The sequence below is a fragment of the Pleuronectes platessa genome, chromosome 2 (assembly GCF_947347685.1).
Source record: "Pleuronectes platessa chromosome 2, fPlePla1.1, whole genome shotgun sequence".
Lineage (NCBI taxonomy): Eukaryota > Metazoa > Chordata > Actinopteri > Pleuronectiformes > Pleuronectidae > Pleuronectes > Pleuronectes platessa.
In genome coordinates this window covers 4,352,134-4,376,409 of record NC_070627.1, presented here as the reverse complement: position 1 = coordinate 4,376,409, position 24,276 = coordinate 4,352,134, and the positions used below count along the sequence as shown (strand labels likewise).

The 24,276-nt window shown below is 40.2% G+C and overlaps 2 protein-coding genes across 3 annotated transcripts in view; one reads left to right on the top strand and one right to left on the bottom strand.

Annotated features, from left to right (window-relative positions):
* The window catches only part of cenpp (centromere protein P), a 71,983-nt gene that overhangs the window by 23,190 nt on the left and 24,517 nt on the right, over positions 1–24,276 (top strand). The gene's annotated exons all lie outside the window — the stretch shown is intronic.
* On the bottom strand, positions 10,453–19,019 carry aspn (asporin (LRR class 1)). Its single transcript, XM_053442757.1, has 8 exons — positions 18,873–19,019; positions 16,000–16,283; positions 15,325–15,437; positions 14,131–14,344; positions 13,706–13,816; positions 13,426–13,519; positions 12,662–12,800; positions 10,453–11,901 (listed from the first exon to the last, which is right to left on the bottom strand). The coding sequence occupies exons 2-8, from the start codon at positions 16,247–16,249 to the stop codon at positions 11,701–11,703; spliced, it is 1,122 nt and encodes a 373-aa protein (XP_053298732.1). The 5' UTR covers positions 16,250–16,283; positions 18,873–19,019; the 3' UTR covers positions 10,453–11,700.

The following is a 24,276-nucleotide window of genomic DNA, read 5'->3' as shown; positions in this document are numbered from 1 at the left end:
GGACAAGGTGGTGAAACAAATTCGAAATCCTCCATAGACCAGACGTCTCATTTCGGTTTGTCCTCCACATGCATGCTCCACGTCCTCTAAAGGAGGTGGCCCCTTAATGGGGACACAGCTATCGTCTTTCCATCCACCTCAACTTCCTCAAATACTGCCATCTAAATGCTACTACAGGTAATTTGCTGGGACAGTGCAGCACGATGGGGTTAGGATTATGGTTAGCGAGATGCATGAGTTGCTCCCACAGTCACGTTTCCTCTTTAACAATGTTAAATTATATTAGTTTCGAGGTCTGTGTTACTGAAGCTGTATCTTTTTCCATTTCTAAGTATACCTATGTGCAGGAGAAGTATTCTGTCTCCCTATTTACTGTAGGTTTGAGTCATTTCCCTTATGCTGAGTCTGGGTTCACATACTGGCTTCCAGCCGTGGAATCCAGTCCCAGCGGATCTGAGGACGACCTGATGGTTAAAACAGAACAAATGGAGCCTCCACAAGGAGACCACCACTTTGGTTTTAATAACAATAGACTTATTATATCCGTAACCCCTTTCCCCTGAGCGCAGGGTATTTTTTTCAGTGACATTTAAAATATCTTTTCCACATAATATCTTTATTAACACTGAATTTGTTGGCAATTGTTTTGTTTCCAAGGAAAATTTACTTTCTTTTGTCGTATTTTGGACTTTATTCCTTCTCCTTAACACACATAATGTTCCATTGCCTGTAACTTAAGGCCCATTTCCACCTGATTCTATACTCATTATCATCTTATAGTCATTTTACAAGGTAAAGAACTATTCAGTTTGAATGCAGCTTGTTAATTCCACTCAAATGTATTCTTGAAGCAAAATGAAGGATCGTGTTATACAACTCATTGCTTTGATGACCTGTTTAGCTGATGTGTTCTATCACTGTAATGCTGTGTTGAAAATGACCGTCGAGCATCTACTAGAAACTGCTGTGTCTTCAGGATGTGTCTGTTGTCAGAGCCAGATGCAGAGCAGATGTTGGGTTAGGGAGGAAGACCGGATATATGAGGGATGCTGCTTCACATATGAATCTGTCATGCTACAATTGTTCTGTGTAGGACGGCTGATAAACTGCTGTTAGAATGAAACTATAGTAGGTGCAGGAATTGATCATTCAGGCCTGGAGTGAGGCGCTTTCAGTTATCTCCCCAATACAATAGATATATCAGCTTTCTCAGGCTAGAGTGTGGCAAATCCACATTTGGAGTTGAATTGTGTTTTGTGTTTCACTTCATTCCTCAGTCCCAAAATATTTTGTGTCAAAAGGATTGCTCTTTTTAAACAGGGAGGCCCTGAAGTCCGAGGGTAGAAACAGATTTCTCTTGTTTTTTGGATGAACTGGGCAAAGTCCAGCTCAACATCCCTGAAGGCCGGTGACTGAGTTGAGTCTGAGTTTGAGATAACACCAGGAAGTCTCCTCATTGGCTGTTGCTCTTTCAAAAGTGTTCACGCACACACTTTTTTTATCGTCAGACCTGTTAAGCAATTTAACCTTTTTTATATTTAGAATCCAAAAAAGGCTCCAAGCAATAAATCTCATGTTTTTTTTCGGACAGACTATTTTCTGTTGAAGAGAGTCAGCATTCCAGTCAGGGTCCATCCCCCCACTTCTCCTAATATAGTTATTTATGGTATCAAAAACCAAGATGGCCGGGGACAAAATGTAAAACTTAAAACGACAGTTCACAAACATATTGGTGATGTCATGGTGAGTCGCCACACCTCTGTCTCGACCTTTCTGTACAAATAAGTGAAGCTGCCCGTTGTTACCCAGAGGGAGGTGGCTTTCACCTGATGGAGCTGTATGTGTGAACACAAATGTCCGAAGCCGTTGAACCGGATATTAACGAACTTTACTGTTTACTGTAAAGAGCCAGTTCACAGTTCCCCGAGCCTGGTAGTTGTTATCCCAGCTTGAGGTTTACTATCAGCTCTTTACTTAAGCCTCAGGAGCCCAGAAGAAGGGGCTCCCACTAAGTTCCACTGGGGACGGGTGGCCGGGTCTGTAGTACTGAACTTCAAATGAAATGGGAAATAAGATTTGGAAAATGACACCACTCCTTTGTGATATAAAGGAGGCCAGGATAAGTTGGAATAAACTATCATTGGTATCAGCATCTATTGAACTTCATGGATGGGTTGTAGGATAAATGCATGTAAGCATCTTTTACCACCTCTGTGTTTATGAGCGTCCTCTGGAGTGTTTGAGTTGAGTTTAGCTGGATAAACAAGCTCTCATACTTCTCTTGTACTTGTTAGATTGTCCTTGACGAAAGTTGAAAGAACTTTCAATAACCCAAACTACTCTTGAGTTCTTTGGAAATGGTAAGAGCAGTCAAATATATAATAATGTCAAATGTAAGTAAATGTTTTCTGGTTCTCATGTGGGTCAAACACACAACGGAGGTGAGACATGATGAATAAATGGCGTCTTCCATCTGCTGTGGTGGTCTGCAGCTTGGTCCTTAGAGGGTTTGTTTACTAAGTCAAGAAATATACATCAACAAACATAAAATCTCCCATCACATAGATCTACCAACTCCTACCTGGAACTGTTGATTAACAGAGTGAATTAAAATGAATCAGCCACTGAATGATAACCAGTAGCTCTAGAAACCCTTTATCTGACACCAATGTGTAGCTGAGCATCGTAATGTGACTCGTTTTAATTTAAGGGGACTGTTGGGCCTTGGCGAATTCCAATTCTAGTTTTATGAATGAGTAATTTAATGACGTTGATCAACAGCCTGGGAAGTATCTCAAAAACGCATGGACTTGGTGCAGTCGCAAACAAACACAAGCTCAAGTTAAAAAGGTGTAAAAACCGAGATCCTGGTGAATAGAACAAGTTCTTTAGTTCCCTCTGATCCAGTCGTTCTTCTGTCTTGGATCTTTGTGTGGTTGGCAGTGTTGGTGTCTTCATGATGGTCTCTGTTGGTACTGGACTCAAAGAAACCAGCGCTGATTAAACTGTCAACCGAGACAAGACGGTTTGGACTCAACCAGTATGAGACATATGGAGAGTATTATTGGCTGACTGGGTTCCAGTTTGCGGTGGTACTGTAGAGTTGTTCTCGGTTCTCTGATGAATACTGGAGTTGTTATCCCAGTGGGTTTTTTTCCCCTCTCCCAGTGAGAAGCTGAAGGACAATTTACCGTTAGCTCCGAAGTGATTCACGTTGAATCTGAACCAGTTCAGATATTAAATGTCAGGGGTTCACAATCGAGCCCTTGGTTATTTTAGTGACCGTGATTCATTGGCCCTCAGGTCTCATTTCACAGCCCAGTGTTTAACGTCTTCATCAGTTGGATGATAAAGGCTCTTTGTGTTGTGTTCATCCTGCTGAGAGATAGAAACAGATGGAGCTGGGAGTCAACATGTGTTTCCAGGCTGCAGAAAATGATTCAGAATTGAATTATGTTTATAAGTTTTTTTTTTCCTGCTCTCCCATGTGAAATAAAGGGATGAGATCAAACACTGGGGCTGAAGGAAAATCCTCCACCAATCAATCCAGTCCCACATTTGCATTCTCACATACGAGCCCTGCGGATATCATTTCTGGAGATTATCTGGTGTGCATGTCTGAATGCAAATTAGTTGTTATTAAACACGTTACAAATACTGTGTGTAGTTTGTGGTCTTCATTCTGTGCAGTGTTGAGTTCTTTACCACCTGGAATCAATTCGTTCTTGTTGACATTAAGCAGTTTATGGGACTAATTAAAAATCTGTTAGGGACAGATGCGTGGACAAAGCATAATGGGACCAATGGACAGTGTTATTTATTGACTGGTTTCCTTTGGGGCGGTATGGTATCGAGGTTCTCTGTTCCCTGATGACAGCAGATAGATGGAGGAGGCTTTTATTTTGAAAGTCACAGGATCACAACACTGTTAAAGAAGTTACATTATCATTAGCACCTGAAAGCACATGAGACATAATTCAGTCCTCACAGTTTCAAAGTTCAAATAAAAGACTGTTTTTGGCATTTTGACTGAAAACTTATGTCGAAATTAATTATTTAGTAGTTGCCAATTTTCTTTCTGTCGCCTATTAGGAGAATTGAACACACTGTAGTTTGCAATAATAAAGTAGATCGCTAAATCAATTATTCAATTACTTTAATTATCTCTTGGAAATCTATCGATGCAGACTGAGGTGCATTGTTGTATTGGCCAGTGAAACTGTTTTCATTCTTTCAGTGGATGAATCATAATCATCCAGCAGGACAGTAGCTCACTCCGTCTTCTCCCTACTACATTTACAGTTCGTCTATATTATTGTTTGTGGTTAAAGCCAATGCATTTTTCATGTGTGTGTGCATGCAGGGGAATTCTGGGAAGTTCCATGTTAATGTAATTATGTCTGTTTAATGGGACATTGTGGTCGTGAATGTTTCCCTCCGTGCTAATTGTGATGTGGAGTGCACGGCCGTCTCCGCAGCAGTAGACTCCATCTGGATAAAATCTCTTTTTATTGGACTGCTCTTCAAAAGCTCTGGCTTTAGGAGATCGCTACTGGCTAAAATAACAGCGTCTGCGACTCTGACTATGACGACGTCTGTCTTTGGACTGCTCTGCCTGTCTTTTTATTTCTACCCTCCTCTCTGCTTTAGTGCTTTTAATAATGCTGCAGGATACCTGTCTCTCAGGTGTTCAGGCAGTGTAGTGCAGAAATGTCAGTAATTCTCTGAAAAGAAAGATAACTCTTGCAAACTGTGAATTCCTTCCTGTCCCACGAAGGAGCCATGACTCCAGAAATGTGTCTTTTCTTTCATTTTCTTGACAAACTCTCTCTGGGAGTTTCTGAGGACCCGAGGAAGTGCAGCATAAACCCGTTAGCGTTTGGCTGAGTGGTTCATGAAGCCTAAAATGAACCCATTCATTTTGAACTACACTTGTTTCTGAAGCAACTGAGGATGTCAGCACTGTGAATCACGACAACCATCTTTTTTTCCTGTGTTGTGTTTTATTAAACAAGAGTCACAAACAAGATGTACATAGGCTCATAGGCAGCTAATATATTGGTCAAACTAATTATTTGAACTAAAAAAGTAAAGTAAAGTAAATATTATTTGAAATGGACACAAGTACATGCACGCATAGACATACAGGCCACACACATGTACACACACTCTTTCAAACATTTGCCGTTAGTTTCATTTTTTTGAAACACTTTAACGTTCCACAAATTACTTTTTTAGATGTATGTCGTCATCTTTGGTTTTGCTTGTTTCTCCTGTTTGTCTGTATAGAAGCATCTTATCTCACAGTCTAACCACCACACCTGTGCACCACACATGTTTTACCCATAGACTGTTTATACCTTATTCTTCTTCTTCTTCTTGGGAGTTGGCAAACATTTAATTTCAATACTGCCCCATTGTTTCAAAAGCAAAGCATTATATACCACAAGGTGCACAAAAATCAAGATGGTGGTCAGATTAACTCTGCATTGCATATTTAACGATTAATTGAAAATCACAACTCATCCATCGTACTTATCAGTTGTTGCTTGTAAAGGAAACTTTTCAGTTTAGAATTACACAGTTAATGTTGCTGAATCCATAATGTGTGATTGTGTCATTGCGGATCCAGGCTATTTCTATATGCAAATAATTTCTTCTTTATTTAATAATTAATAATTGTAGACAAACATGTACCGTATCATGTTAGTTCGTTTCTTTTAGTTCATTTCAGTTTCTCTTTATTTCACCTTTACCTGAATGATGAATCAGGAGGAACACAGGTGTTGTGAAACGAACAGATTCCTGGTTTCTGTCCTTGGAACTTATTAATATACATTATGCATATTTCAAATTGATAATAATTGTTAGTTGGTTTGAATAGTTTTTACTAGGTGAAGGATTCATTGGGTTCAGTGTTAAAACTCAAGTTTGGTAACAACTTGAGTAGCTACTGATTTTTAAGATGTTTTTATTCCTTAACTTTTTATTTGACTATTTGATGCTTTCAATTACATCTCCACCCCCCCTTTCCCCCTCACACACACACACACATACACACTTACACACTTACACACTTACACTCACACACATTCTTCATCGGCCAGGTTTTTCCACTTCAGAGCCAGACAGCAGTTGGCGCGTTGTCCCCATTGCTCATTTTTCATGTCAGTCTTTTCTCTGGAGAAAGCACCAGTGCTGGGATTCTCTCCCATGAACAAACAGGCCTTTCAGTCGTCGCCTCTAAACATTTTAATTCCACTGGCCTCATTTAGCCCTGGCGCTGCTCTGGATGAGCTGCTGGTGTATGTTTCAGTTGTGTGACTGTGTGTGTGTGTGACTGTGTGTGTGTGTTTTGGGACAGTGAGTGTGTGTTGAATGAGAGCTGACAGACTAAGTGTCCAATTTTTCTCCAACTTTAGAGAGGGTTTTTTTCTTTCTGTGGTGTTGGCACCTTGAAGTGTTTGATTCTTCTGTGAAAGTGTCCACAGACGTCTGGGCAGCCGCTGCCTCACTAGATATTTGGGTTTGTTGGCAGTGAAGCTCTTTCATCCTTGTGAGGGTCTTTATGACTGTGGTCAGGATTACATCATTTTACTTCATCTTAATGACAAAATAACTTAATTATTTTCCATGTTGTCTTTGGGGCCTTCGATGAGAAACAGTTTTTTTTTATTATTAGGCCAGCTCATTGTGGAAGTCCTTTAGAAGTTCTACTTGTGTCATGAATTGTCCAAAATCATTCTCTGCTCACTATATAATGAGTTTACTGTTCTGTAGTGGACTCATTGTATCCCACAATGCATTGTGAAAGGTACTGTACAACCAACGGTCACTAACCAAACAATATATACCATCATAGGTTGTGTTGTAGGAGCTGCATTTATTTGTCCTCTGCAGAGAAAGGACTCACCTGTAGCTTTCTTGAGGGGAAGCTTATATTAAAGTTATCATTTCATTATTTAGATGTACTACTGTCTTAATTCTGAAATGAAAAATAAGAGGGTTGGGGCTTCATGGGTTCCATCGCCTTTAATTGTTGACATTTGTGATCAGGTTCAGTCTCTGTTTCACAATCGTTACACTCCCACTTTGAACTAGTGGACCAGTAAGTGTTTTAATTGGTGCAACATCATTTTTAAGAAGGAGATGCTGACATTGTTGTTATTGGAAAGTTAATTAGAATAAACCAAAAAAAGCAGTGTGATATTTCAGTGGGCTTGAATCCATCAGTGAAGTTGTGAAGTGATTGATGAGGCTTCAGGATCCTTAATCAGAGGTGCTACTGGGAGCACTGGACCTCTCCTGCCTAATGACTCTACCAGTGCCCACTTACTCCTTCGTTTATACTGTAGAAACCTGAACTCCGTTCCTCCCTCTGCCTCCTCTGCCGCGTGTGCTGGCCTCTGACCAGCTTCTTCCAGGATCACAGTATAATCAAGGTCATTCACTCTGAAGACAAACATGTCAAAAATGGCAAACCATGAAATCCTAATGTTTCTCCCAACATTTCCTTAATGGAAAATATTTCATAAACTTAAATACCTAATTACCATCGAACTGGAGCTCAGCAGGATTGAGTCTCATTTTTCAACAAACTCAAATATGCTGCCAAGTTTTTAAAATTAAAGCTCAAGTCAATTTATTATGACAAGGCAGATAGGATTGTGAACTTTGTGAACAGCAAGTCTGAAACTAATCTAGTTTTAAACAATCCAACTTTGAACTGGTAAAAATATATATTTGAAAACAAACTGACATCACAAATTACAATATGAAAAACCAAAATTGTATTTGAAATGTGCTTTCACTTTTTAATTTGGCCCATGTGGTGTGAATAAAGTTGAGGTTGGTTTTTTTAACTACTGCAGCCAGCCACCAGGGGGCGATCAAGAGGATTCACATTCATAATTGGAGAGCTGGCTTGTCATCCATCTTTATGTGCAGTCCATGGACAACATCATTCTTTCGACAGCCATATGATTGAGATGAGAACCATGTGGGCAGCTGTGGCTCAGGAGATACAGCACGTTCACAAACCAGAAGGTCGTTGGTTTGATCCCTGGCTCCTCCAGTTCTCCTTCCAAAGTGTCCTTGAGCAAAACGCTGACTCTAAACTGCCTCTGATGTTGGTATGTGGTGTGTGACAGATAAAGTGCTGCATACAGTTGGAGTGAGTGAGTGAGTGAGTGAGTGTCCACAGTGAGAAAAAAATGTTTATTGGGCAAAGGGAGGATGAAGAGGAGGAAAAAGGAGGAGAGGAGAGAAGCTTGGAAACTTCTTCTGAATTTGTTGTTGTTGGATTTAAAATATTCTAAGTGCAGAGAGGGAGGTGATTTATCTCCTCGGGCCTTTAAAGTGGACATGTGGGGATATTGCATCGTTACAGCTACTCATGATTAGAATCTGATGAAGAGTAGCTAATAATAACAATAAAGTGACCAAACAATGAAGGATGGCGACGACTTATCCCAGATATGGGGAAATAATGTTCTTCTATTCTAAGTAAATGAGCCGTGATGGTTGAAAGCTGAACTAATTTTTGAATTAGTGTTTCACAGTAAATTTAAAAGACCTTTTTCACAGAAGACATTTTCCCAGTAGGAATAAAACAGAAGCTGCACCTGGGCCTCTCCACTGTGATAAGTCAAATATTCTAATGTTATAAAGGCTTGAGATTATCCGTACTTTAGATTACTGATCATAAGTGTTTATATATTCAGGTCATAGAAGGTTTTCGACAAATTTGATGTGCGGCGCTGATTACTTAGCAGTTACTGCATAAAACCTAATTGTAATGCATTTTATTAAATTATTTAAGCAATGCTGTAAAACAGAAAACAAATAAACACAAATAACTAGAAACTTATCAATTTTAATTAGTTATACACTAGAAACCGCTCTAAAAGGTAAGCCCATATTTTTTAAGATCTCTCCACCTCTTAATAAATGCAGAATGAAAATATATTGTAAAATATCCATCAGGTCACCTGCTGCTGAATCAGGAGATGGACACTGACACTTTTTGTTTTGTTCTGGGAAAGAAGCTGCATTCTTCTCGGCTGCATATTTCCAAGTGTTTGGAACGGGACAGTCCCAGAGCCGTTAAGTTCATACTTTCAAGGAGATGACGACAAAACCAACATGTGCTCTGATTTAACATTCAAATCGTCCTCATGGTCGTTCATGAGCTTATTCTTCTGACTCACTTCACCAGCTGAAAGACTTGTGTGTGTGTGCAGGACGGGAGGCAGGCAGAGAGAGATCGTGGATGGGTGATGGCTAGAGTAAAGAAGAAGAGTGAGAATAGTAAAAGAAAAGAGTGAAGGGAGGTAAAAGTGCTGAAGCTAGGACCGCTTTCTGTCCGTGCATGTGGCTGTGAGACGTGGCAGAACGAGGCCTGGCCAACCAGCAGATCTGTTCCATATGTTTCCTGGAGAACGACCCCACCCACAGCACGACCAGTCTTCATTTAAAAAGACAACCCAGTCAAACTAGCTCATGGAACTGTACTCCAGCTTGGTCCTACTTTCTGTGGACTGCAGGTATCAGTTCCAGGTGGAGGTAGAGTTGATGAAGGCAGCTGGCAGGTGTCGAGTTTCTCAAAGTGTGCAGGGAGCTGGCTGCTGTTCGACAGCCTCAGCCTCCCAAGGAGATGGAGAGGGGAAAAGAAAACACACAGACTTTGTCCCGTTTTCACACTGGTTCCATCACATTCATCGTTCCCGTGAGTGTGTTTGAATTGCTGCTGTCAGCGAGGCAGGAATGAGAAACTTCTGGTGTCGAGAAGCTGTGATCAGTGAAATGTGATTTGAAGCAGCTTCCAAAAAGAACCAAGATATTGGCTGTTGAATTTGGCATCGTTTCTGGATAATGGTTTTTAAAAAATATGTTTCTCTGTCTATCTGACTTACTGATTTACTAGAGATTTATCTGTCACCAATTAATGCCAAACAACAACAGGAAATCACATTAAGGAAGCCGAGGCAGCAAGATGATGGACTTTAACTCTTTAGTGTATAGTGACATCTGCTGGTTGATAAGGGAATAGCTTCACTTACCTCCTACCAGGGACACCAGAATAAAGTCACTTTATCAACTGTTAATTGTTTAATTTTGATTTTGCTTCCAGTTTTGTCCAGCTTGAGCATTGGCTTTGTTTTTATTCTGTTGTAAAAACCGTTGACGAATACAATCCATTCTGAGCAGTAGATTGTATTCTATACGTCTGCAGATCAGTTTATACAATTCTGACATTTTAAACATTTTTCGAAAATTAATTTCTAATCTCTGGTTTTCAACCATTCAGGTGAGTACTTGGCATGTTAAATCAAATCAAATGAATTATTGAGTATAAGAGGATATGACAGTAATAGCTGAAATGATGAAATCGAATATGGACTTCTCAACTCCCCAACCTACATTCATTTTGAAAATAAGTTGAGACTGAAGTTGGGAGGTGATCCAGGTTTATTTAAAGACAGACTAAATAAATATAGCACCATTGTGGAGGATAGCACATTGGAATAAACAGGGACAAGTTTATAAGGAAGATGCTCTTAAACGATCATTACCTGCTAATAATCAACTGTGGTGGTATTTTGGTTGCTATCGATTATTAAAACAAACTGAATTCAAGGGGTAAATTTCAGATTACAGATTAATCCCCAGCCCTGCAGAGGAAAACCTTTACATCAAGGACAATGTATAATTTCAGTTTCTAAATTAAGACAATACAGACATGCAGTGAGATAATGAAAAACATCGACATGGAGAAAGACACAGGGCTTTAAAGTGACATGTTACACTAGATAACACCAGAAACTGTGGTTTTTAGGCTAAAGTGAATTCTCTATGATAATTCTATTGTCTCAACTTTAAAAAAAATGGCGACAATATAATACTCGATGTAAAGAAATGACATAAGAGAGAAAAGGTATATTTTGTTTCTTGATATGAAAACAACTTAAATCTTTATACATAGCTGTATCCTATTAAAAGTTGTTTTGATTTCGACATTGAAAGAAAACAATTAAAACGTTTGTTTTCATTGAAAAAGGTACAAAGAATGTAACACTACTCAAGTTATTGGGTGGTGTTACTCAAAATGACCAGGGGGAGGCGCTCTACCCCAAGTAAAGTTTACCCAGAAAAAGTTGAGATACAAAGAAAAACGGATTAATAATCTCCACCAAGGACGTTATGTTTGTTTGTCGGCAGGATTATGAAAAAACTACTGAACAGATTTCCACAAATGGTGCAACGATTCATTCAACTTTTCCATGAATCTGAACAAAGCAGCCGATGCAGATTTTCTAACTTTTTTAAACATGACTAGATTGTTTGTTTACAATTTCCTTGAATCAATTTTTAAACCAATTAAGCATATTTAGAGAGTGGATATGATTTTGTGAAATTTGGTGCAGCTTTATTGAATTTAAGGGGAACTTTGGGCCTAGTTTCTAGTTTTAGTTATTTTACACATTATCAGCAGCATCAGCCGGACTAGAGTTTTGCTTTAGTTTTCTCCACCTGGCTGAGAACTATCATAATGAGCTTAAACACTTAAATGTACAGATTCATCTTTTCTTTTTTTTGTTGATTTATCAAAATTATTTCCAGTTTGTTCCTTATACTGTAACAAGGATATTGGCAGTTCTCCATTTTCTATTTCCCCCGGAACTCCTCGTTTTTCGCTCTCTACTTCTTTCTGAAGTTTCCGAGCTGCACGCCCCTCCGCCCGGTCACGCAGCGGAAGGTCGCCGGCTGGATGTCCCAGTACTTGACAGGGTTGGCGAACAGACTGATGCCCGTGTACAGGTTCTTCTTGACACCGGACGTGACGGGACAGAAGTCGTTGACTCCCACACTGTTGATTTTGTTGCCATGGAGGAAAATCACCTGAACAGACAGAAAGGAATTTTGTTTTTAATCAGATATTTTCCAGCTTTTTTCTTACTGCACACACCATGACAGAGAGTTTCGTACTGATGCTGCCTTCAGGAAAACATTGAAACTCAGAATTACAACCTTTAGAGCAGGAAACAACATTTTGAACAGTCTGACATGAAGAGCTGTTTGTCCTCATTGCTTATGTGTAAACAACATAGTGTAGGTTGTACATTTGATTCTCTTTGTTCAACATCTACATACAGCATATAGCAGATTTATATATATGATGATAAACTCTGGGTCATAACAGGATAATGGAAACAAGGGAGTGTCTGGGCTCAGTTGGAGAAACATGTGCTCCTTCTCCCTGAAGGAGCACATCCCTGCAATAACCCACTTGAGTCAGTTTTTTCATGTTATCTACACTTGAAGAATTACATATTCAGTCTGGCATGACAATACCATAGGATCCATTAGGAGGAGCTGCAGGACACGGTCAGGAGGAAGGAGAGGAGGTCTGGGCTACTGGTCTAACTTAACCTGCTGCCACTGAAATATAAATCTCTGTGCATCAGGTATAGAGATGTGTCCAGGATATGTTTAGTCTACTTTAGTACAAAGACGTTAAGTTAAAATACCTCTACCTCTTTTTGATTTGTTGAAATATAAATATGAAAAGAAGATGTTGTTTTTGGATACTTTGGCTCAGAGCTACTCGTCAACCCTCAACCACCGGAGACAGTGACTGGTGGATATCAGATGTCTGTACCTGGAGGTAGCGCAGGGAGCCGAGGCCGGGGGGGACCTTCCTCAGACGGTTGTTGTCTAGGTGCATCTCGCGGACGTTTGGGATGCTGACGAAGCTGCCGTTCTCCACAGACTTGATCTGGTTAAAAGCAAGTCCTAGCCTGCAAAAGATAGTAACAGGTGTTATCACTGGTTTATAAGAAAGAAGTTAGAGACGGACAACAGATTTAAATATGTACATTGAAAAATAAAGGTTCAGTGTGAAGAGTTTAGTGACATCTAGTGGTGAAGTTGGATGTTGCAACTGAACACCCCTCACCTCACCTTCCCCTTCCAAACATGAGAGAGAACCTGTGGTAGCTTCAGTTGTCATAAAAACTCAAAAGGTGTTTAGTTTGTCCAGTCTGGGCTTCTGTAAAAAAACATGGCTGCCTTCGTAGAGAGGACCCACTACCGATGTAAATATATCAATGTGTGGTAATATAGATAAAGTGAATGAGCTTAAAGGACACACACAATGTTGTATAGTCTTTATATTAAGAAATTGGGTTTTTATTTAGTTTTTTGAATTAAGCGTAACATCTGAATATTACAATTCATATTTTTCTTGAAATGTCTATCCATTAATATATAATGTGCCTACGATTACTATTTAAAACTGAATCTGTTTTCCCAGAAACCTTTAAAATACAGAAAGGGAATACATTTTACTTGAGATACGTCCGTGACAGGTTCATTAAAGTGTGGTCATGTCAGATTCTGTGGTGAGATGTGGCTGGTGTTTACCTCTGCAGGTTTTTATATCTGATGAAGTCTTCTACCTCCACCTTAGCGATCTTGTTGTAGTCCAGGCTCATCTCTGTGATGGACGTCGGGAAGTCTGGGAGAAACAAAACAAACACAACCGGTGTAACTTGTCATTTAAAAATACTTGAGTTCATTAGTTGGAAGACAAATCAAAGCATAATTTCATCAGTTTTTCTTCACACCAGTTGCACAGGTTGTCGAGGAGAAAGTCAAGGTAACAATCCCTTGTTCAGATCAGGAGGAGGTGAGTGTTATTTACCTTTGGGTACGGCAGTTAGCTTAGCCTCTGCGACTCCGAGGTACAGAGTCGACAGGCCATTAAAAGCTCCCAGCTCCATCCCACTGTTGGCCAGAGGGTTGGCACCCAGCTCTGTTTGGACAGGCACAAAATATTTGGTTTGATTACTAAGGATTCATTATATATTCTTACGTCATCCACATACAATGGTGAGCAACAGCTTGATGATCCGTGTCCTGGGTTTGAGTGTAAACAAGTAGGACATAATATAGACATGAGTCATGATCAAACTATGCTCTATAACTGCTCTATAACTGCTCTATACTCTTAAATCAGTCAAATTAATTGCTGCTGACATTTCGTTGGCAAAGAACCACAAAAACATCTGTCCTTCGATAACACTGGTCCTTTCGAATCAGAGACACGGTGCTGAGAGCAGGTCTCACCCAGCACGTGGAGTTTCCTCAGGCCTTTGAATGCGTCCTTCTGGACTCTGTTGATCTTGTTTGAGTGGAAGCGGAGCTCGATGACGTTGGGAGGCAGGTTGGCAGGGATCTCCGTCAGCAGGTTGTAGGACAGATACAGCAGTCGGAGATGGTCCATGTTTCTGAAGGCCTTGGGGTGAATCTTGGAGATCTTGTTGTTGATGAGGAACAGGCCCTGTTGTGAGTGAAAGGAAAAAATTATTCAAGCAGAGTTTTTACCTCATCTCCTGAAGCAGATGATGCTGATGTTATAATGACTAACTCAATTCAATTGAACGGCACAGTTAAAGGCTTAGTTATTTGAGATTAAATAGTCTTTTAAACACCTGATTTCAAGGTCAAGGTTAAACTTTAATGCTTGTTATCCAATCTGTGCTTGGCAAGAAAGAGAGGAAATATCATTTGGCTGAAATGAATGATAAGTGTTTATAGCAACTGAAATCTGGTGTAATGTAAAGCTGTTCTTGTTTCAAACATATTTAGTTTTTGGAGGAGGAATCTGAATTCCTTTTTTGATCTAAATCACTCTTTGTCCTACATTGGTTTTATTAGTAAAAAAAAACTGTCTGCAGATTCTCATGGTTTGTTGAGTTACATTTAAGAGTTGTAGGCCTTTATGTGGTTTACTCCCATCTGGATAAACAACAGCTGGATGAAAAACACCCCCCCCCCCCCCTCCTCAGCTGGAAGCTTCATAAAGGAACTGTCATCTCTAAAGGCTGATGGACATGTTTCCTCTTGTCTGGAACCTTAAAGACCCTTTAGAGCGCCAACACGCTGTAACAGTTCTCTGGTCTTATTGAGTCTGAATAGACTTTATTGTTGTTGTGGGAAGTCATTGGTTGAACACAGGATCTGACGTGTTTAATGAATGAATGCAGGGGAACAAAAGTGTTCATTATCTACAACTGTGCATGTGTGCAAGTTTTGTGTTGTTCTTTGGAACAAGTTATTTTCTTTACCACACAAAAAATCTATATCCTTAAATGACTTTATATCCAGTTTCCTGGAACTTGTTTGCTCATGTTTTAATCAGATGGACTGATGTCATTCTTTACTTCCCTGATTTCAGCCATGTGTGTGTTTGATGTTAACATGAAAGGGTTGTGGTGTACAATGTAAACCAGCTCTGAATGTCTGTGGAGGGTTTCATACATAGAGTTTGTGGAGGCCTTTAAAATCGTCCTCCTTGATCTCAGTGATATCATTGTTTTGAAGGTCGATCATCACAGTGTCTTCAGGGATCTTCTCAGGAATGGAGATCAGACCTGTTGGCACAAACACGAAATGTCTGATTAGAGACCGGAGTTGAACCTAAACTGATGAGAGTCAGAGCTCCGGGATCCAAAGGTTTAAAAGAAAATACTGAGATATACAGGTGAAAAGTTTTTTGTGTTCTGTCCTGATTCAAAGTCTGCCAGCTAAGATGAAATAATGATGTGTCAGGGTTTTCTTTTTATTTACGGAAAACAAACCAATCAAACTTGATTAGTCTGCATCAAGGCCACGGATCTCTGTTGTCTCTGAACAAAACTGTAGTTCAAGAAATTCTGATTCAAAGGATTGGAACGGTTTTAACTTATGTATTCATTAAATAACAAAGACCCAGGCTTTTTCCATTTAGTCCGCTGGCTGTGATCAGTCTTATAGATAGAATGAAGAGTTCAGACCTCCAGAGGGAGTAGGGTTGGTAGTACGTTGGTTCCAGATGTCCCTGAGACCCTCGTCCATCCGTCTTTACTTATCTATCACTATCTGAATGCTCAGGATGCATTTCTATCTAGTTTTAAACACGTGTCTACAGTGGATCCGGAGTGAGTGTGTTCTCACCCTGGTCGGAGCACTGCATCACTCTGGGTGAACAATGGCAACTAGCAGGACAGTTCTCGTCTTCATCATCTAAATCGTCATCATCATCTTCATCACTGTGGCCCTCATCGTCGTCGTTGTCGTCGTTGTCGTCGTCACTTGAATCAGCCATCATGATGTCATAGTTTTTCATGAAATCCATGATGTTGATTGGATGGTAGGGTTTGGCGTTGCCTACCACCAGCAGGCACAGCAGGAGGAAGACCCTCATGGTTAGTGGTCAGTGAGGCAGTGACCAGAAGGAGCTGTAGGGAAAGACAGAAGTCGGGTTAGCTCTCAAATCAGTTGAAGGGATTAGATGTCGAGATATTGAGAAGCTGTGGACTCTAGTTTTTCTTGCAGTTTTATTCCAACATCAACAGAATGGAAATACTGAGCCCTGTAGTTTACAATGATGAATGAAGCCTGTGCAAGTTGGCCACCTTTTGATATTTAGTCTGTTTTGCTCCACATGGTTTTGAAATACAAAATCTACTCCTACACAATGTTTCAAAAGAGAACAAGGAAATAACAGCGTCTGTTTTTCAGCTTAAGCTTCTTCAGTGTTGAGCCCATAGTCCTGATAGGTTCTCAGCTTGCGGCGAAGTGACAGGAACCAGGACCCATCCAAACTCTAGTCCTGTTCCGAGGAGCCAAGTGGACCCATGAGGCCCGATTCATTGTGTCCTCATTTTTCCATGTCCAAAACACAAGCTCCCAGTGATGTGTGAATGCAGCTCTGCAGCAACATCTGCTACTGTTTGTCACAGGGACCCCTTGATGGGGTCACAAGAAAAATCACAAGAGATCCGGACTGGAGAGATTAAAAACAGATAGTTCTACAAAACAAAAGGGGCAGCTTTCCTATTTTGTAAAGATTGTGCTGTTACCTTGATTTCTGGATCGATTAACCTCCTGTCAGCTAAACGAATTTAGTTCTTCAGTCACAAGTTATTTGGTTGCACCAGCAGTTCTTGGGCCCTGTATCTTGAGCCAAGTCTTTAAATATTGCCAATACCTGAGTCCGACACTTACTACATGTTAGATGTTGATTAGAGATCCCGTGGGTTTGATAAACTGAACTTACACACATGTTACAGTCATTGAGACACTGTCAGTTACTTCTGTTGCTGTTTTTGTCTTGAAGAGTCCAGTTTTAGTTTAGCAGCCTGTTTGAGGAGGGTATAGTTCAAACAGTACTTGGTGAAAGAGCTGAGTAGTCTGAGCGATCACTTTCAGTAAGTGCTGCTCTTTATTTCTATCGGTATTTCCATGAAGCTCTGAAAACATCTATTGGAAAGGAGCTCTTGCAGCCAACACAAATGTTTTGCCAGCTCTCACCTGTTCACCATCTGCACTGATTCAGAAAATGATACATATCTTCCTGTATTACACATTCATGCAGCTTTCTGAGTGAGGCCGAGTGAGGCCGACAGCGTCTGGTTTACTTTCCTCTGGTAATCTTGATGGAGTCTCAGCCCTCAAGTCGAGCGTTGACTGCAGCCACAAGTATGTGGTGGTGGTGGTTGAGGATCCTGCTGCGACAGCAAATACCGCTCAGCACAGACCCTCCTCTGAACCCTCGGTCTCTCACTCCACACGTGCACATTAAGCACAAAAGAGGCCAAGTAAAGGGAGTTGGATCTAAATCTCACTCCAGTTACAGTAGAGCAGGTAAATTATATTTCTTCAGAGGTCTGCATTTCGTCAAACATCAGAATCAGAGGGAAGTGACTCCTCTCTGATCTGACAGGACTCACATACAGTTCCACTTATGACTACAATGATTATTTTTCAATATCAAATCCTGTTTATCGTCTACACGTCTAGTCTATGATCGTGAAAAATCTGGTTTCCAGTTGATCAGAGTCCAAGATAATATCATATAATATATAATATAAAGCAAAACAGAAAATCCTTTCATCAGAGCAGCTGTTACTAGAAAATGTTTTGCATGTTGATAACTATTCCTTTGGAAGTGATAAGATTTGATCCCTGATCAGATCCCTCCTGCCTCCACTAGGACTCCCCCACAGTTCCATCTTCAGACGTCTCATTGTTTCTGACCAGAACTCCAAAACCTAAATATCTTCAGTTTACAATCATATAAAGTAAAGAAAAACATGTGGAGGAGCAGCAACCAGAGAATATTTTGATATTTTGATAACTTTTGCTTTTGTGGATTCAAGTCATTAAATGATAAAAGGCAATTAATTTTGAGAACAACTAATCTGTAGATCTTTTTCTACTCATCTTGTTATAAATTAATCGTTTCAGTACTAGTAAAGTACAGGACTAATATAATAAACCAGTCACAGATGTGTCTGCTTTGTTCTTGAAATGATTCAGGTGATTCAGATAGTTTCCCTCATGTGTTTGTACTTAAGACTTAATGACTGTGACTGTATTCCATGGAAAATTACTTAACATTTCTATCTAATGAGATCATTACATATCATATCATCTAGTTCGATCTACTTTAATCAAGCCTCCAGGAAAGTAATGCACACAATTCGATAACAAATCCATCATCAAAGTCAGATTTTGTCCTTTTTTTCCCTTTTTGTTGACTTTAAAACATAATCCATACCCTGGTGATCATTGTTGTGTTGATCTTATAGAAATAAAAGATTTACATGCAAATCAAACTCACACAAACACATAACTTTTTCCTCCAATATAAAAGTACATTTTCAAAATACAATTTAACATCTGCACGACCTTAGAGGTGCCCAGCAGAAACCAACCTTTACACCTCAAAGATGCTGCATTCTCAGAAAATAAAACATGCCAGACCGACCAGAAACAAACTAATGCATAAGTTGTTTTGTTGATAGATCCAGGGTGTGTCCTACCTCAGCCGTCAGGTGTGTTAGTGTCCTGGTTTAAACCCCGTGCAGTGAGCAGAGCAGCGGCAGGCTCCAGCTGGAAGGCTGAGAGTTGGATCCTCAGTCAATACATTTCCAGTGAACAGAGAACAGCATCACCCCCTCTCCAGGAAAAAAAAAAAAAAACAGCCCCCAAACACCCCCACCGACGGAAAACCTCTGCTGTGAGGGTGAGAGGTTCAGTTTCAGCAGAGAGCTCTGGACTCTGTGAGATCACAACATCTGTACGTCTCTGTAGGGACTCGATATGAAAAAGGCATTGTTGGGACATAAGTCATGTGCTTTTCATCAGGGGGCTTTGATGTGATGCCAGGATAGTTAACTTCAGACTCCCAGGTCTTTATATAGAACATCCTGGTAGGTCTGTCACCTCCACTGCTTTCATGACTTGTTGCCATGTAAAATATTTTACATCAGCATGAATGGTTCTTACAGTGAGGCCCATTGGCACTGAGTTTAACCAGGCGAGTGGGACAGTACAGCTGCTGTACACGTTCCTCAGTGAAACCAGTGGCAGTCAGAAGGTGGAGGTGGGCTGGTACTGGTTCTAACCAGGTGGTGTAAGATGTCACCTGTTGTTTTCTTCGAGATTCCTTAATGTGGCTGCGTTAGAGAACCTGACGTCCAAAAGAGCGGAGGCTGCCTTACGGTAAAGATACACATCTGTACAAGGATGTTTGAGATGTAGGGATACTGGTCATCATATTAATGATTAATCCCCTATTTACAAAAGATTATTATCCAAAAATATACCTTGAGTTGAAATGATAAAATATAAAGACACTGTCAACTGTCCCTCCACAACTTTACAACTTTATCCTGAAGGGACCTTTCATACTTCTTTTTTACCTTTCACTGTTTTTCACGTACGCCTGGTGGTGCGTTTTTCATTCTCTTTCTTTCTTTCATTTTTCTAATTTAAAAATTGTCTCCTGCAAACAGGTGAGTGAGAACAGATATATAAACATTCAAGACTTGTAATAATACAATATAATACAAAGAAGTACAATATTAATGCGAGGAAAACACGCTTCACTTTAAATTTCTTGGAATCCATGCAGTCCCCACATGACCCTGAAAGCATAAGCGCTATAGACAATGAATGGATTGATTCCAACTGTATGGAGGAAAGTAGATATATCCAGAAAATGTCTCCTGCTCTCAATTGATCACTCTGCACTTTTCTCACTCTTCTTTATCAGCTCTGTCTCTCCAGATCTGATAGAAAAAACATACGGAAAAGTGACACAACAGACAACTATGTGTGAATGAATAAAAGACATCACTTCACGAGAAGAATGTCTCGTTCAAAACACCGATTTCAGTTGTAGACGAAATGAAATGAAGCTGAACTGGAAACAACTGGCATTGTCTCACGCTACAGGAAACTGTGATGAATGATTTGTTAAGACAGATGATTCTTTAGACGTTAAGTCATTCTAGCTTAAGGTGGTACAAAGATGCCAGTACAGTCAGTGAGAGCTGCCAGATTTCTGCGTGTGTTATTACACATTTCCTCCTTAAGCAGAGACAGACGAGAAAACGGACGAGACGTTTTGCAATGTCAACGTTATTTATCTTGTGTTGATGTGTCTTAACAAGTCACAACAGGGGAAACCTGACGCTTTACTTTAAAGGCAGAAATGAGAATATACCTCCCAAGAATGGAAAAGCTAACAGGAGCCTGCTCCCTCGGGGGTTCATGTGTTAAACCATTCTTGTTTCCATTCGCTGCTGGTGTTTTCTGCTGAGCTGAGCTGGAAAGGCCGAGTGAGGCAACTTCTGGTGAAGCTAGACCGGCCAACTATGCCCTGGTTTGGCAAGTGAGGTCAACTGGAGCCGTAGCAGCTCTTTTTTTTTCTGGTTTCAATGGATCTTCATATTTTCCAAACCCATCACAGATCTGGTGAAATTAATATCGTGGACATGGAGCCTCTCGTGTGTCATGTGCAAAATATTCTTTGAAGGAAATTCCTACACTTAAAAAGAATTAAAGAAAATGTGTCTCGTCATTCTCACCAGATCCCAGCTCCCCCTAGAACACTGAGATTCATAAAACTAACATTTCAAACAGATTGAATTACATTGCACACTTGACCCTGTAAATGTCAAAACTACTGTTGCAACACTGACAAATTGTTATTCCCAGATCATTTCCTTCAAGCTTCATATTTAACAACTTGTGCAAAAACTGAAATTGAAATTCATCTGGTATTTTCTTGTTTCTATTACTTTTAGCCCAGATGCTGAACTGAAGGGATTTGACTCTTTATACCTCAGAAGGCTTCTACTCTTCTTCACTTTTGCCTTCGTCACAATCCTCCGAAGTTAAAACACAGTTCTGCTGATGAACGTTTTCAGTTTTTGGTCAAAAATGACAAATTGTGATGTATAATATGGTGTCTCGTGGTTTAACATGACCATGCAATCAAATGGTCTCTGGTTTGAATCTCAACTCTTCCTTAACTTCCCGTCTCTCACATATCAAATAGACAGTAATGCCTAAACTTTCTAAAAGTGTTAAGATGTGCTAATTACTATAGACCTCGTTCACCATCTGTTCTTAAGAAGGAATTTCTTCTTAAAAGCCACTTACACTGTTTTCATGTGACGGTAATTATACTTTCTTATCTGGGATTTATTCTTATGCAAGAACGTAATCAACGCACACTGAAGAGCACATAACTGAAATGCTTGTGCTTGTGGGAATTGGCAGGCGTTTAACTTTGCTAATTATGAAAACATGTTATTCATCAATAAGAGGATACAGATGTGAACAATTCTGCAGTTTATTAACACGTCATGAATCTGATGTAGAGCTCTCTTAGGAATATTCCTAAGAAGAAATTAAAGAAAACTATGTTCTTTGTTCCGGGACTAATTGATACAGTTTCCAGATCCCAGCTGGATACAGCTGAGTTTGTCGTTCGCATATGAATCACGCAGCAGTCGATTTGTTCACAACAACATGAACATATCCAGAACATTCAGACGATGGGTTGTAGAACATGAAGGAGGCAGGACATGATTTATAAATCCCACTGTGGAAATCAGTGTTTTAGTTTAATGTACATCGACGCTGGTGTCGGCCCTTATTACCAAACACTCTCGTTTTCTTTGTTATCTGTGTCTGCATCTTCTACGTCTATGGCTCCTCTTTTTCATCCTGAGATATTTTTCTTCTTCTAGATTTGGATCTGTCATGTTAGAAATGTCATCAACATTCACTCACTGTGAACTTCCCAGATAGTCTTCTGCTGTATTCGGACCTGGGCTCACCTGGACATTTTATGGACGCTTTACCAGGGGACCGGCAGGAAGAGCAACTGACTCGGACATTTGTGTTCTCACATACACTGCATGTTCCCAAATTGTTTACATCTCATGTCTGGAACCGTTTGCAACTCGACACAAAGCTGCAAACAGCGGTCAGTTTACAATGCAAAATAAAATGCAGCTTGGATGAAAAGCATCAACAATTCACTATTAAAACATCAGAACATTTTTGAGGTTCCCAGTCGAGAGGCAGCGTCCTGATCACCATGAAGGAATTCCACATGTAGATGTAGTTTGCTGTTCAATCACAGCTGAAGTTAAACCAGCACTTAGCTGCTAGTGAACTTCAGCGGTGAGATGAGCTGATAATGTGTCTTTGTCTCAAACTCACTCGTGAGGGTTTAAAAGTCTTAAAGAAGTAAAGAGCTACTACTCTGTGATACGTACGCAGGCCCACATTTATATGATTCCCCCGTTAAAACCTCAGGCCCAGTTCCCAGCTCCTCGTAATCACAGCTCCATAACTGTGAGCTGAAACAATACTGTGTCACGAGCCAGATTTTAAGATTAAAGAACCATTTCCCCCTGACATTGTGGGGATCTGATTGAACCCTGATGTAAAGAGCCTTGAGCTCTGTGAGGACCACGAGTCTTACTGTAAAACAAACTGTTTGCCTGCACCTTTGCTCCTCTGTCAATCCTCAAAGTACAAAACATCTTTTAAAACCCTCGACCTGAAGTTTTTAAGTGGGACATCCAACCCGTCGTCATCTTCTCGTGAGGGGGATCTTTCATGAAAGTCTCATATTTCTCAGCTGACTGCTCCGCCGCAGAGAACTTTTAATTCCGAAGCTTTGAATGTCAAAAGAGGGGGGATCGGTTTGTGGTGGTGAATAATATATGGCGGCGTTGTTGGAATTACAGTATTCAAACTACAAATTAAATGTGTGAGATTACTTCCTGATGTGAGATGGTCTGCGCTCCTGATGGGAGGCGGTCAGGAGGTCCCTTCGCTCTGTGGATCGCATTCTTTCCGACCCATCAGACGTCTGCAGAGTTTCCTCCGTCAGAGCCGTAAGAGCTGAGTCACTGGGGCAACTCACTGGGGCAACTCACTGGGGCGACTGGCAGGGCAAGGACTCACCTCCGTGTTGTTGTCGCTGTTTTACCCCAAGAACGTTTTGGTGCCAGGAAACTTTTAATAGAGCCGCGACCTTGGAGCTCGGTGTGTTACCTGCTGCTCAGAGTGTTTCTCAGCCCGGCTGCACAACAGACCAGTGTTCAACATCCTCAGACTTCAGGGACATGTGTAATAATACTACCTGAGTCAAAATAAATAGAACATCTGTTGAGTCGTGAGTAAAGTGAAATAAATCGTGGTGCTTTTGCCTTTTTAACCATCTCGATTGAGTTCAATGATATTTGAACCAGTCAGTGGAAATATAAGAATTAAGATAATATTTTAGTTCAAATCCTGCAGATTATTATTAGAAAATAAAAAAGTATAGTCTCATAAGACCCAAGGTTCTGCACACAGTTATGTGTTAGTATAAGTAGCAGTTTAATAATGAAAATAAAGGCAAGGAAGCAGTCATTTCTGAGATATTAATTTCTAGTGCCCTTTCAGTTTTTACCTTAAAACATTGTGGTTTCAGGAAGTTTTGTTTCCATCTGTTTGTCAGTTGTTCAGCAGCATCTACTGAACCTATCACCACGGAACCTGGTGGAAGGTCTTTCAAGAGTTTCACTGAGCCGTGAATGTTGATGAAAACATTCAGACACGTTTATGTGGTGGGTATAGATGAGTTGTGTTTAATTTATTGCAAATTAAAATCTGGATCTAGTGGCTTTAAATGTGGTTTCATTGGGGTGTAGGCTTTTTTTCCACCGCTGTATGGACTAGAAACTGTAATGTGCCTTAGAGCCTATTTTAATTTAACGGTTGGACTGATGAGTCCTTGGCCGAGGTTTGCTGTCTCCTGAGTGCAATTCTAGTTTTGGTCTGTCGCTCCTTAAATGAAGCAAAATCTATTATGAGCAGCTGTAACTACGTCTATAAGTTATAAACAAGATCAACTCAGTTAGTAGTTTTTCA

Bases quoted from the DNA above. Each gene is read 5' to 3' on its own strand.
- aspn (XM_053442757.1), bottom strand. From the start codon at position 16,249: ATGAGGGTCTTCCTCCTGCTGTGCCTGCTGGTGGTAGGCAACGCCAAA. The intron at 14,345-15,324 runs GTATGAAACCCT...CACTCACAACAG, and splicing joins AAGGCCTCCACAAACTCTAT to GGCCTGTTCCTCATCAACAA. The intron at 12,801-13,425 runs GTAAACACCAGC...TATCTTTTGCAG, and splicing joins AGATATAAAAACCTGCAGAG to GCTAGGACTTGCTTTTAACC.